The following is a 12,215-nucleotide window of genomic DNA, read 5'->3' as shown; positions in this document are numbered from 1 at the left end:
GACATGTTAAAAAACACGCTCCTGTTTTACTTAAAGTTCTGTAACTCAAAAAGATTAAATTTGATTTTCACTAAAAGGTTTACAGATCGTTTGACCATTTCAAGAAATAACTTTGTTAAGTTTCATGAAAAATAGATAAGCTGTTCTCAAGTTACGGTGCGACATGTTTAAGCTGGACAGAAGGATAGACGGATAGATAGACGGACGGACAGAATGACTGATAGATGGAGGAACGGACGGATGGAAGGGAGGACAGACGGACGGACGGACGGATGTATACAATAATACGTCCTGTCAAAATTGTGACGGGAGTGTAAAAACGCAATGAAATGAAGAAAACAACCTCTAAATTAAAGGTGAATAAGTTTTATTAGATTATCGGCCAAGTCGATTTATTTGTATATCTTCTATTTTTGCTTTATGACTTTTATATATATGTTTGAAAATAATAGATAGAAATTGATAAAAAGAACTTCAAATTCGTCATTTAAGGGCAATGCAATAACTCATTTAAGAACTAATGTGAGAACTTTATAGTAAATTGACAAATGGTGGAGCTCAACATTTTGAAGATAATAATCTGGCCCTTTCGAATTGTCTATGTCTACGGCTGTTTTTAATTAATTGACATCATGCACTTGCATGGCCCCCTTTGTTTATTTCTTGGTTGACAAGCGGGGTCACAGTAAACTTTTTAAAACTAGATACCCTAATTATAATAAAAAAGACATATGATTTTAAATAAAATTTGTTAAATGCAGCCTAGTGATTTTAGATGTGAACATTTATGTAAAAAATTGTATTGAAAGATAATGAACGACGGTCGACCGATGCCAAGTGATGAAGAAAAACAACTTTTCCTGTTGGGTCCAAGTGAGCTGAAAACAAGAATTCCAAACAAAATTACACCGTTCTTGAATTAAAAAAAAAAATGTGTAACAACTGAAAATTTAAAATTTCACGAACCGGACCGGACATAGCAAACAACTTCACTGGCGGTTTTTTTTTCAATAAAAAAAAATAAGGCATATTATTTATATGTAAGTGTACGCACTGATATGTCACAAATGCTTAAATGGTCGCAATTCAATTTATGATGAAGGTCTGTGGCCGAAGGAAAAATAATATAGAATGAGGTCAAGGGCAAGGGCAATGGACATATGGCAAATAGGAAAAAAATCGTTATATCTGTGTTCCATATTTGTATATGTCACAGTCAAACCTTCTAACTTTTGACATATGCAGCTTTATACAAATAGTTCAAAACGCTAGGAAATTCGAATCACTTAGTGTCGCTTGTTTAAACATATCAATGAGAATGTTTATAATAAACATAATCAAACTCACATAATCCGATTTCGCGAGTGTCCCTGTTTTCTTATTTCTTATAATATTTTAATTCGGTATACATTTTATAAGATAAGTGGCGAATCTAGAAGACGTATAGATCCCCCCCCCCCCCCCGATCCCACCTTTGATGCATGGAAGTTGTAATCCTTTTCTTCCTATAAACATTCAATTTCCATGTCGATTATGCATGCATAATATACATTTGTCTTATCATCAACGTTTATCCTTAGGAAGATTTATTTTTAACGATCATAGAAAAGTTTATATACATAAAATGATTAGATTACTTATAAAGGTGCCTATCCTATTGTATGAGAAAATCACATATCAATTTTGTGTTTCGATTTTTTAAGACCGTAAAGTTTAACTCTAATTTCAAGTTTAAACATATTTTCCATAATTCATATAGAAAACGCATATTTGAGAGCTTTAACCTCAATTTTCGTTATAACCTTCGTTTCTATCTATTCTGCTGTTAAACATTTTTGAATGCAAAGTAAAATTAAAATTATTTGTGTTCTATAAGAGTAGGAATTCTAGTGTTTGCTTATTATTTATTTGAATCTGTGACTAATCATATAAATAATAAGCCGTTGTCCTGTGAAAGAACTTGTTTTCCAACGACCCGGTCACAAAACTCCTTTTTAACACTGACGTTAAATTATCAATTATAATGCAATGCGATTATGATTTTTTTTATTTGACTAAACCGGGTTATGCATTGTGAAATCTATGACCAAACCGGGTGGTAAACATTGACGAAACCGGCCAGTTCCATTTTGACATGACCCATTTCTTTCGTTCCATACTCAGAAATACAAGTATTGAGAAGTTCATAAAAACAAGTTTTGCAATCTCTGTGTCAGTATCTATCTTCCCGTACCTTTCTTTCCGTACAATGTGAACAATTTAACGAGAAATTAAACAATTTAGAGGCAAGGTTTACTCAATTCGTCATTTTGACGTGCCATTTTACTTATTTCTCCGTTAATATAAAACAAGTTGTAGAAAATATTACATATCACAATAGAAAATAGTTGTATATGTATATATATTCTTCGATATCATAAAAAAAAAATAAGAAAATAAGGAGAAACCTAGCTTTCTTCTGTCTATTAATGTTCCGTCATTGTGCCGGATGTTAGATACCATCCAGTCCGAACAAATTTTGCCGGTGTGGTTTAGCCACAGTAACCTATATTACTCATAAAATAAAAATAGAAAAGCAGGGAAGGCTGAAATCGTCCTACTACCAAATAAATGCGCTCGATTATCAAAACATTAAATCCATTTGAATCACCAACATCGACCATACATTATTAAGGGATTCGAATAAGAGGAACCCATTAGCTCCTCGAAAAACACAGAACAATTGTTCAATGTAAAGAAAATAACATGAAAGATGTAATATTATATTAAAAATGGGTTACATCATAGGAATAACTGTAAATTGGATTTGCTGAGATATTTTCAGTCGGAGAAATGAGATTTTATAATTTGAAACGTACGAAAAAAAACAATCGGAACCTACAACTAAGATACTTCAAAATGTGAAAAGATTGTGGACATTGTGTGTGTATCACATAAAAGAAACTTAAGAATAATATTACACTTAGTGTTATTACTTTTTTTCTCAACTGATATGAAAGGCCTTGGGTTTTTTTTTACTGTTTGTTCATCATCATAAACAGATCTGTCCATGGTATTGAGAAACGATGATTGTCTGTCACATAGGGGTCGTTAAATGGCTGGACCGTGTTTCGAGAGAGCAATATCTCTGCACGAAAAAAAACACCCTTGTAGATTAAAAAAAAAGAGCAGGCCAATGCCGCCACAAGGCAGCACTTGACTCGTAAAGTAGAAATGGATTTATATAAGTTGCAATAACATGTTTCCCATTCCCCTATGGATAATTATGTTTAAAACTACTGTTAGTCTTTTTTTCGTAATATCAATTTGTCTTAGCTCGGTACTTATGTATCCTGTCATTGTGTGATGGTGCTATGGTTATTTTGTATTCTTGTCTCTCGTTTTTGCTTATTTGTCTATATGCCTCTTGGTAAAGTTTTGTTGACAAAAGTGTTTGTGTTGTAGTGAATAAGATTATTACACGATGTTGACTGCTGTACCCTTGTATTTCACATTTTTACCTCGTATGTGTGTTTCTTAAGTATATATATTGTTGTCAATATAAGAAAATTTTAATCGACTGTCATACCAGTGAGCAGTTCAACTAGCTAAGAAACAAGATTCAATCAACCATGTTCTACATCAGAAAATGTCTGTACCAAGTCAGGAATATAACTCGCTGTCACCACATATAGAATTTACTGACCCCTTATATACCAAATTAGGTGACTAGCACACTAGGTAACTAATTATATCACCCATAATGTTGCCCTTGTATTGGCTATACATTATAAAGGTAGCAACACCCATACCTTGGATGTGTCGCTCACTTACTGAAAAAATCGCCAGTTTTCTAAATAGGACTTTTATATGTGTTCCAGACCATATGAGTATTTGGACTGTATACGTATACTCGTACGGTCGGACCATACGCATACGGTCGGACTGTATGATTATACGCGTACGGTCGGACTGTATGATTATACGCGTACGGTCCAGTACGAGCTGACCATACATGTTATTTCATCATATGGGTTAAATTGAAACAAGCATTTATCACAATCTTTATTTTTAGTTTTACATATTGTTATTATGATAATTTATTACAATTCGATCGATAAAATGAACAAACGAACAATTGAAATTAAGTATTTGTTTACATGTTTATTTTAATCCTATGTAGGTACTCTCGCCCAAGGTGACACAATTCAAGTAACGTAATTCATTTTCATGTATGCAGTTCATGCATGTTCCTTTGCATTTGCATTTTTTTGGTAAAGTTGCTAAATATTCTAAAACAATTTTCCTCCCACATTATGTTTACTTCCGATATCTTCAATTTCAGTGATCATAATTCAATTAAAGTATTACTGATCGACATGCTTAATACAAGAGATTAACAGATTTAATAAGCGTGAATTTAAAAAAAGTTAAAATATAATGCTTTTGTTTCAATAGGGCTCCTCACGGCCATATTGGATAGGAGGCAGATTTTTTAGAAAGAGGTGGAAATAGAATGAAAGTATGGGAAATCCTATGTGTGTTTCCAATCAACTGCTCTGTTTTAATGATGTTTTCCCGTATTTTTCACACCATATTTACGTCCATTATGAAAATCTGTCCCTAGCTAATATGGCCGAACTAACCATGAAGAGCCCTATTACAATTGAGCTTTTTTCTATTAATTTGATAGTTCAGTTATGTTGATCTGCTATATTCATTTGTATCTAATAAACTTGACCAACTTTTTAATATTAGTCAGACCGTACACGTACGGTCCAAATACTCATACGGTCTGGAACATATGCACACAATAAAGTTATTATTTGTGTTGCTGACCTTTTTTACTATTCACATGTTAAACTTATTTCCGACAGATCATAAATAATAGCTAAAATTGAAAATAAAAACTGTACAAAATCAACATGTCTGGACAATAACTAAAGTCTATTTATGATTTATATATTCTGTCCTGGTAATTATTTTTCAATTTACACTTTAAAACTAGCTTCTATTTTTTTCAAAAATATGCATATTTCAGCAGCAATAACTCTAAAACAGGAAACTCGATTGTTCTCCTAATTTTAGGATAGAAGCATCTTGTCGTGCTGAACCATTTTGTTATTTGTACATATAACCTAGATCTCTCAGTTTTCAGGATAACAACCAACTACTGCTAAAATTTAGAAAAAAATATCTTAATTGTATGCGCATATAATACTAATATTTCAAATTCCTGACTGCTGCAAACTGAATATAAATGTAAAAAACAAGAATAAAAAAAAGCTCCACATTCGCTTTTGTTTCTTATTTATTTTCTATGTATTATGCACATTTGCGGATTATAAACAAATGAGTTTGTGTTTTGTGAATAATAACAAGTGTAATTCCTTAAAAAATGGATATTATGTATTTAAGTTATATTATCCACTATACATTTGTACATTGTTATAGTTACGTTAAGGTATAAGAAGTATTCATCAATGTAAATACAACTTGGTATATTTGTGCGCATGAAATGCGTTAAATGGACGTTCCTTCATTTCGAGCGTACAAACACACACATTTGAAAACAATACATTTTGTGCATTACACTTTCATATTAAAATGTCATCTAATACAGACATCGACCATTTAACAGGTTAAACATTTAAAGATAAAATTAATAATACCAGCATTGCTATTGTAGTGTACAAACGATTCAATGTCTCTCAGCGAAAGTGTTCTGCAGTTTATAGCTGATCATCCATTAATGCATCAGACAGTGCAGTCAATGTATGAAAAACCAATATTTGTTTTGGACGACGAAGAACTTCAACAGCTTGAACTACACAGCAATATGACACAAATTGTATTCTATGCAGCATCAAGTAAGCATATTAAATCTAATTGAATCAAACATTGTTTAATTATACATTGATCACCGCTTGGAATAATAAGCATATCTTCATATTGTCTATAATACATAATTGAATCAATCAGAGTAATAAATGTAATCACGCTGTATCTCAAAACTATTGTCCTTGAATAACATATTATATGCGTTTAATTAATCCATTTCATCCTGTAATCAAGAACAATGATTTTAACGCAATAGTGTAGATAATGTCTGATATTTCTATTATCTCAATTTCTTTTATTCTAGATACAGGAAATCTTTATAAACTGTTCTTTAAAAATGGAAACACGTATATTACAAGTTTTTTCGAACCACTGAGTACTTCTGAAGTTATTTGGACGCTTAAACAACACGTAAGTTAGTTATTAGTTTTTGAACAAATGTAATTTGATGTGAGTTCACAAAACCTAGTGTAATTGTATTAATATTATTATACCACTGTCCTAGGTCAGGAGAGGGGTGCACGTGTTGGCACCAGAAAACATGTTTGTCCCAGGAATAGTTTTATGTGGATATCGCAAATTGGGAGCCAGTAATACAGAGGTTGTCGTTTGAAAAGATAATCATAGAATATGCAATGATTTCTTACCTGTTTCAAGTCATGTGGTCAAGCACATTTTTTCAATTAATTTTATTTTTGGTTTAGAAAATAAAAATAAAAATCCATACAGAAGGCGAACAAAACTTTGGATTTACCAAATATGTAATATATATATGTGTGCTCGTAGAAATACTTTGTAAAATGTCCCTTACACAAAACATAAATGTGTGATACTTTCGCTAATGGACTTCCTTGTTCCATAAGCAAATAATAACACAATGATGTACCTTAATGTTATTGGTATGGTCACAATTATGAGTTCAGCAAATAATTGTTGGAATTTGATGCGACTGTCATACAAGTGAGAGGTTTAACACTTTTAATCCCCCATTTCTATATTAGAAAATGCCTGTACCAAGTTAGGAATGTTACAGAAATTATCCATACGTTTGATGTGTTTTAGACTTTTGATTTTGCCATTTGATTAGGGACTTTAAGTTTTGAATTTTCCTCGAAGATCAGTATTTTTGTGATTTGACATTTTATCATTTTCCTAAATAGACTAGAATTTATCTCGAATAAATCTATTCAAATCATACGTATTCGTTATAAATGATGTTCCAAAATATTACTGCGAATAATGATATTAATAAACGTAGTCTAAACAATCATTTATACACCAGTTTTAGTATGCATACAAGTAATAACTAACGAATGAAAAAAATTGTGATATACAGGTTTCTCGAAGTATCTGTGATTGGCCTTTTACAACACAAAAATAGAAAGTTGGCTACCGTCTGATGTCTAGCACATATCATACCTAGCAGTAGGGTATTATCTTCATTTGTAGGAAAAGGTCAGATTCCGACTATGACTTCGAAAGATATCAACTGCAACAATTATTTAGATTTTGACAAAACCTTATTAAGACTCTCAATACAGTGGCATACCAAGAATAAGATTCGCAAACAATACAACATCCGATAGTAACAAGGCGTTCCCTTCAGGAAGTGCTATTTTTTTGTGACTTTCAAGTGTGGCATATCGGAAAAAAGATAAATATTTTAACTGATTTAAATTCATGGAGTGGACAACGATTAAATGATGAACGGATATTATTTGTATACATTTTTATAGGCAAATCATTTGTCTTCGATGTTTGTTTGAATTTTTAAGTCAGTGGTATATCTGTTATGTTTATTTACAGTTTTGGCTGATGGATCACAATAATTGTCACACTTAACTTTTATTTCTGTTTGAGTTGCTCACCAAGTTTTGTCAATGTACAAACTGTTGTCTTTATTATTGAACCAATATGTTATAGGATGGTGTAGTGTATATAGGTACTGATTTCTCTGTTAAAAGTATACGAGTTATCAACTGCGAGAAGCACAAATGGATAAATGAATGCGTAAAGGATCCTCATTGTGGCTGGGTTAATAAAACAGACTTATTGCCAGAAAATGAAAATCAGTATCACAACATGTGCCGTACCATAGAATATATAAAAGACAACAATCTCCAGTAAGTCAAGTCATGTATGCATTTAATATGAAATATGATGTACTTTTCATTTGAGTGCCGATCAAATATTTCAATCTTTAATTCAAATTGACATCATCGTGTCCCTTTGTACTATTTTTTAAACTTACACATACAGATCGAAATTTCAGTAAATGTTGTTATTCCATACGACTTGCAAAATTAGTATTCTTATCTTTTATAAATGTTTATGCCTCTGCTGTAACAGAGCAGCCATTCAGGTTTACACTTGTCCGTCTTTACGTCAGACCCTACGTTCAAAACACGGTTTCTCTAACTTTAGTTTGCCTCGACTAATCATTAGGAAATTTAAGCGTAATGCACTTTTTCACAAAACACAAATCGAGTGTAATTGATTTGCGTCACTTTTAACTTTCTAGAGTTATGCATCTTTACACATGTACAATTGCTGAATTAATCGTGTCCGTTTATAATTAGTAGTTTGCCTAAACCAAATGTTATGAAAATAAGTCATCATGTTATCTCCACAAAACACAGATCAAGTATGAAATTGGTTGGCCTCATTTAAATTTCATGTGCTATGCACCTTTTCATTTGATGAATTTCTAGTTCTGTTCTCTAACTTAAATGTGCCTCATTCAAATGTAATACTCTTTTACACAATGTTAATTTAAAGACGAAAAACACCCCCAGAAAAATGGTATGAAACTTATTCACATGTTATTCTACTACAAACCTCAGATCAAATACCGATTTGGGTAGTGCCACTTTTATTTGTCATGGAGTTTTGTTCCTCCGTAATGATACACTCCCCCTTCATTTTCATATATATTGCGGATCAAGATAATAGGGGAGATTACTCAATTAATGTAGTTTTTACAATGAAAAGTGTTGTGAATTTAACTATTTTAAAATGTAGCAAGAAAACAAGACCGATTATCCTACCTTTTCTTTGTATTTTCTGAAAGCATGTTTAAAGAGATATCTTTAACATTAATCTGAAACTCTATGGTGTAGTTGTTTTGTTTATCCCTTAAAAAATAAATTTTCGATTCATACTCTACATGATCTAGAGCTATACAAAATCGAACAAGTTTGCGCATCCTATAGTGGAAAAAAAGTAAGATGACCTTTACTTTTTATTACATTTGACCTGCTCAATTATAAGTTTTGTCGAGATGGCAAATTTGCCTACAGCTATTGACACAGTACAGGCGTGTTAATGCCAATAGTATGTGTTCGACACCCAGCGAGGGAAGAACAAAACTATTTTCGAAAATGTGCATATTTTACAATGCTGTGCTGTTATTTAAAGTAATTACCCACACTGTAAATAAGTCAATGATAATTCTTACGTTGGCGCTGGATTGTAACGAGTACCGATACATGGAAACACTTAATACATTATAAACGCTTATAAAAAATGAACAAAACAAACCCAATAATAAAAAGGAAATACTTAAAGTGTTTACCTATAAATAATTCTTATTTGATTTCCATAAATACTTAAATTGGATTGGTCAATTATAATTTTTCTCTTAGTTAACACTTCAATAAACCATGTTTCCGAAAAAACTTTCGTAATCTATTCATGCGCGATACACATGATTGCAGGGATTCCGGGATTTTCAGCAAATTGAGACTAAAAAATAAATACATAACATGTGTGTGTATTCTTAAGCGTATTTGATAAAAAAAAAAGATATAATGCATTAAAGCTTCGAAAATGAATATATATTTTAAATTTAAATGAAATTCCGTGACATGTCATGAATAATTTAGCGAATTTACGTCATGGCAAAAAACGACGTCATACGTATGAAAAATTTTAACGCAGAAAGATTATTTCGTTACTTGTAGGTTTCAAATTCGTAAAGTTTTTGAGGTAGGTGCTATTTCATTTTAGATGCTGTTGCATTTATCAAACATTTATAGATTTCAGAAAATCAACATGGCTGCCAAATCCTTAGTTACGACCTGTAAATTGTGCATTTGAGGTTAATTATAGTAGCCATTACACAAAACAAATGATAATGAACATTCCCGAATATTTGGCTTAAGAATTATAAGGATTAAACACATCATGTGTTACGCTGGCTCTTACTCACAAACTTTACATAAAAGTCCTAGTCCTTCTTACTTTTGTTAGTTAATCGCCCGGTTGATACATCAATAACCTCTTTAGTCTAGGAAAATGTGTTCAATTCTTTAATATTTCGAAAAAAACATATATGCATTTCGATTCTGTATGATTATGATGTAAAATTAATCATATCAATCTATTCTGATTAAAGTATAACAATCTTGAATTTTAAATTAAAAAAAAACGAACATAAAAACGCTTATACAGTAGACAATTTTTGAGTTCGATAAATTTCCGTAAAAAATTCTGGTTTTAGTGAACATCATTCGTGCGTTTAGGGATATCGTCACTTCCGTTCCAATGTTGAGCGAGTGGTTGGAAAACTATGATGCTATATTGCATGAATTATTCGGCAAATTGAATTTTCATAATTGACAGCAGCACTGATGTCATAAGGGAATTGTGATTACGGAACAAATATTATTTCTAGTTTATCCTGCAAAATGACGATCCCTGTGACTCTTGATGAACGTTATTAGTGCAGGGATACAGGCGATCCCCTCTATCCTGGTAAATGACGTCATAAAGGTGCGCATAAATGACGAATTTTTCTCCGGTGAAGGACACACTCGAAAAGAATCTATTTAAAATACATAAATAATCTGCGGGAGGTTTTAATAAGTATTCAGATCTTTAAAAAAAATCTCAACAATGCATTTCCTACGCAATCGACATTTCCGAACATCATCACATTACGGTTTTGCGAAATTAAATCTTAAATTAGTTATATCAATTCGTTTCATGTATTTGAGCTCGGAGTTCAGTATTTTTGTTACTTTTCTTTTTTTTCCATAGCCATTCCTTAATGTGCAGTTTTTTTACAAAACAAGGATTTAAGTAATATCAATACCGCATTTATTTCTCAGTTATATCTATTAAGAGATAAACATGAATAAATAACACATAAATTGTAAAATTGTAATCTCGTAAAATTCCGACAATTGAAATAAAAATGCAAATAAATGATGAATAAACTCTAGAGAGATATTATGGATTAGAATTGTACGCCAGTCATGATTTCAGTTTTAACAAACTCAACGGTGACGCTTGAATTAAAAGGAAAAAGGCAGATTTATGTCCAAATCTGAAGAAGAGCATCGAATATCCCCCAAAAAAACGTAAAATTCATGATTTGATATTCAAAGACGGGTTTCCTGGTTCAATAGGAAAAGAATATGATAGAGACCGGCATTTTAAGGTCTATATAACTATCTCTTTATGGCTGATCCCTTTTTTCTCCTGATGTTACTTTTTCATGTTTTCTGTTTCTTAACGTTTTCAAAAGCGTAGTATAATAATTTCTCTTTTCCTTGTTCTACAAAACTCAATTTGCTACTTTATTCTCGTCACAGGACTGTAAATGGTGTTTATACACATGAAAACTATGATATATCGATAACCACACCGAAATCCTGTAAGTATTTGTAAAAAGGCTCATTTGTTGTTCATTGGTAGTAATTTGTTTTTCCTTTTTGATTGATTGATTGCAAATATACGAGTAAAACAGCGTTTTTCCTAGTTATTATTATTTATAAAAGTGTTCTAGTTCATCTGAACTTTGATGAATTGATGTCATGGTGGTGATCATATCAAATATTCTTAGTTTTATTTGTAAGTGAATTATGTTAAAATGATCATCAAAAGATACAACTATAGGCATTCCAGTTTTAAACAAATTAAATTCAAATGACCTTTATGAATTGTGTACATGTAAATATAATATTATTGTAATCTTATTAAATTTGTTGACTTTTCGTCTCAATGAATTTTCAAATTAACCTTTTAATCATGAATTTACGAAATACCTAGAAACAACATGCATTACTTTATCATTGTCAATGTTTGGTGGTTTCTGTTTTTAATTTAGTTATTGTCAAGTAATTAGACAAAGAAGACGTCGACATATCACGGCCGCTTTTGCAGTATCTAAGGTCTTTGTGCTTATATCAATATATTGTTATGTATCTATTTTCTAAGACTGCATTGTCGTGTTATATGTACGGTATTCATTTGTTTTTTAACAACATAAATAAATATTTATTTCAAATATTGGCTCGTTACATTATCATTAAGGAGTCCAAACTCCTCCTCATGTTCCCTGTTACAATCCACTAATCACTCAGGGTAGTGAATAGTTGTAAAATACATAA

General features: G+C 31.5%; 1 protein-coding gene across 1 annotated transcript in view; it reads left to right on the top strand.

The window, feature by feature from the left end:
* The window catches only part of LOC143070996 (semaphorin-2A-like), a 64,767-nt gene that overhangs the window by 37,438 nt on the left and 15,114 nt on the right, over window positions 1–12,215 (top strand). The window contains exons 13-16 of the mRNA XM_076245090.1: window positions 5,669–5,849; window positions 6,125–6,231; window positions 7,744–7,943; window positions 11,418–11,479. Of these exons, the coding sequence (XP_076101205.1) occupies window positions 5,669–5,849; window positions 6,125–6,231; window positions 7,744–7,943; window positions 11,418–11,479 (550 nt within the window). The remainder of the gene's footprint in view (window positions 1–5,668; window positions 5,850–6,124; window positions 6,232–7,743; window positions 7,944–11,417; window positions 11,480–12,215) is intronic.

Source organism: Mytilus galloprovincialis, chromosome 4 (genome assembly GCF_965363235.1).
Source record: "Mytilus galloprovincialis chromosome 4, xbMytGall1.hap1.1, whole genome shotgun sequence".
Classification (NCBI taxonomy): Eukaryota; Metazoa; Mollusca; class Bivalvia; order Mytilida; family Mytilidae; genus Mytilus; species Mytilus galloprovincialis.
The sequence above is the reverse complement of the archived record's forward strand: the minus strand, read 5'-3'. Positions and strand labels throughout refer to the sequence as shown.